This window comes from Chelonoidis abingdonii, chromosome 12 (assembly GCF_003597395.2).
Source record: "Chelonoidis abingdonii isolate Lonesome George chromosome 12, CheloAbing_2.0, whole genome shotgun sequence".
Classification (NCBI taxonomy): Eukaryota; Metazoa; Chordata; order Testudines; family Testudinidae; genus Chelonoidis; species Chelonoidis abingdonii.
The window spans coordinates 1,997,683-2,000,723 of NC_133780.1; the positions used below are offsets into that span (position 1 = coordinate 1,997,683).

At 62.4% G+C, this 3,041-nt stretch overlaps 1 protein-coding gene across 1 annotated transcript in view; it reads right to left on the minus strand.

Annotated features, from left to right (window-relative positions):
* LOC116821084 (uncharacterized) overlaps positions 1–2,286 on the minus strand; it is a 3,978-nt gene extending 1,692 nt beyond the window's left edge. Inside the window, 3 exon segments of the mRNA XM_032773982.2 lie at positions 534–913; positions 1,290–1,586; positions 2,094–2,286. Of these exon segments, the coding sequence (XP_032629873.2) occupies positions 534–913; positions 1,290–1,586; positions 2,094–2,148 (732 nt within the window). The 5' untranslated portion in view covers positions 2,149–2,286.
* Between the last annotated feature and the right edge of the window lie 755 nt (positions 2,287–3,041).

Below are 3,041 nucleotides of genomic sequence, written 5' to 3' on the forward strand. Positions count from 1 at the left end.
CCCGGGGAAAACACAAGGGGTGAGTGAGGAACAGAACCCAGGAGTCCTGGCTCCCAGCCCCCACTATTCTAACCACAAGACCCCACTCCCCGCCCAGAGCTGGGGAGAGAACCCAGGTGTCCTGGCTCCTGGCCCCCCTGCTCTAACCACTAAACCCCACTCCCCGCCCAGAGCTGGGGAGAGAACCCAGGTGTCCTGGCTCCTGGCCCCCCTGCTCTAACCACTAAACCCCACTCCCCGCCCAGAGCTGGGGAGAGAACCCAGGTGTCCTGGCTCCTGGCCCCCCTGCTCTAACCACTAAACCCCACTCCCCGCCCAGAGCTGGGGAGAGAACCCAGGTGTCCTGGCTCCTGGCCCCCCTGCTCTAACCACTAAACCCCACTCCCCGCCCAGAGCTGGGGAGAGAACCCAGGTGTCCTGGCTCCTGGCCCCCCTGCTCTAACCACTAAACACCACTCCCCTCCCAGAGCTGGGGAAAGAACCCAGGAGTCCTGGCTCCCAGCCCCCTCCCCGCCCTGCTCTAACCACTAGACCCCCCTCTCCCCTACTCCTTGCCCAGAGAACCCTGGCGTCCTGGCCCCGTCCCTACCGGTGAGGTCGAAGGTGACCCGCATGCTGTTCAGCTCACACCTGACCCGTCTTTTCTTCGTCCTGGCCCCCAGATCGCTCCTGTTCCAGCAGGCCTGGAGCAGCGCCGCCCGCGAGCCCGAGAAGACGAGCTGCCAGCCCTGCCCGTCGGTGTCCTGCACCCACTGCCCACCGGCGTCCTGTACCTGCTGCCCACCAGTGTCCTGCACCCGCTGCCCGCCAACCCACCATGTCACCGCCGGCAGCGCTTGCCGGTCCAAGATCACGTAGGAGAACTGGTGGCAGGTCATGTTGGTGGGGCCGGTCGTCAGCACCGTCTGGGTCCCTGCAGGGGACAGTTTGGCAATGGGGCACAGGGCCCGGCCCCATGGCAGGGACTGGCTGGCTCAGGGGTGCGAGGAATGGGGCACAGGGCCTGTCCCCTCTGGGGGGCACCAGCTCATACCAGCCCCAGGGCAGGGACTGGCTGGCTCAGGAGGGTGGAGAATGGGGCAGGGGCCTGTCCCCTCTAGGGGCGACAGCTCCCACCAGCCCCAGGGCAGGGACTGGCTGGCTAGGGGGGGCAGGGAATAGGGCAGGGACCTGTCCCCTCTGGAGGGCGCCGGCTCCCATCCGGCCCCAGGGCAGGGACTAGCTGGCTCATGGGGGTGGGGAATGGGGCAGGGGCCTGTCCCCTCTGGGGGGCGCCAGCCGCGACCCACCTGTGACAACATTCAGCTGGTAGGTGTGGCGGGTGACTCTCTGCACCGAACACCAGTAGGTCCCCATGTCTCCGTCCTCGGCCCCCCACAGGTACAGGGAGTGGTTGGGGAACGTGGAGAGCCGCTCCCGGGCCACCTCCTTCTTCAGGGCCTGACCTGCCACACCCTGGAATAACAGCACCGACGGGGACCCAGGAACACCGGTATTGTAGGACCACGTCACTTCTTCCCCGCCCGAGAGAGGCTCGACCAGGCCGCAAGGGAACACCCGGTCCTGCCCCTTCTGGACGTAGGCATCTGCGGGAGAGGGGAAATCACAGGGGTTAGATTTTCCGTCACTGAGATGCAGCTGACTCTGAGGTGGAGCGGCTGTTTATACAGGGACCCCTCACCCGGCCCTGAGATGCAGCTGCTTCTGGGGTAGGGCAGCTCTTTACACAGGGACCCCTCACCGGGCGCTGAGATGCAGCTGACTCCGGGATGGAACGGCTGTTTATACAGGGACTCGTCACCCAGCCCTGAGATGCAGCTGACTCTGGAGTGGAGCGGCTGTTTATACAAGGACCCCTCACTGGGCCCTGAGATGCAGCTGCCTCTCAGGTGGGGCAGCAGTTTACAAAGGGACCCCTCACCGAGCCCTGAGATGCAGCCACCTCTGGGGTGGGGTGGCTGTTTATAGAGGGACCCCTCACCAGGCCCTGAGATGCAGCCACCTCTGGGGTGAGGTGGCTGTTTATAGAGGGACCCCTCACCAGGCCCTGCGATGCAGCCCCCTCGGGTGGACAATAAAAAGCAGGTTTTTACCTTCCTCTCTGGTGAGTCGCAGCTGGAGAAGGAGTAAGATCCAGACAGGGGTCATGATGCCCCGAACGCCGCGGTCCTTCTGTGGGGAACCACCTTGGGGCTCTATCGCCAAGACCCAAGGAGGAAGAGACCGAAATAGAGCCGGACGTAGCTGTCTCCGGAGTGAATTGGGGGTTTGGTGGCCGGCTTATCAGGGATGCACAGCAGCAGCAGAGGGGTGGGAAGGGGGCATGAGAGAGAGGGAAAGTGGAGTGGTGTGATCCACCCCAGAGGTGGCTGCATCTCAGCGCCGGGGGAGGGAATCCCTGTATAAACAGCTGCCCCACCCCAGAGACGGTCGCACGTCAGCACGGCAAAATACCCACTGTGAACCCTCTTGGGAACTAGAAAATTGGTGCCACCAATATGGCTGCCATGTTCCAGAGATTTCCGCCTGGCGACACCAAAATCCTGAACCCCAAGTTACTGAGTGGGCATGAGCCCAACAGAGCAACACCAACATAGCCGCCAGATCTCAGTGACGCCAGCCTGGCTTAGCTCCAATATGGCGACACCAACATGGCCACCCATATCCCCAAAGAGACGCTGAGTTGGCAGGAGACCCGTAATGGCTGACACATCCCAGAGAAACTAACTTGGTGTAACCCCAATACGGTGATACCAAGATGGTGACACATCCCTGAGACGCCATCTTGGCATAGCTCCACTGTGGTGATACCAAGATGGCCGACACATTCCAGAGACGCCATCTTGGCATAGCTCCACTGTGGTGATCCCAAGATGGCCGACACATCCCAGAGACGCCATCTTGGCATAGCTCCACTGTGGTGATCCCAAGATGGCCGACACATCCCAGAGACGCCATCTTGGCATAGCTCCACTGTGGTGATCCCAAGATGGCCGACACATCCCAGAGACGCCATCTTGGCATAGCTCCACTGTGGTGAT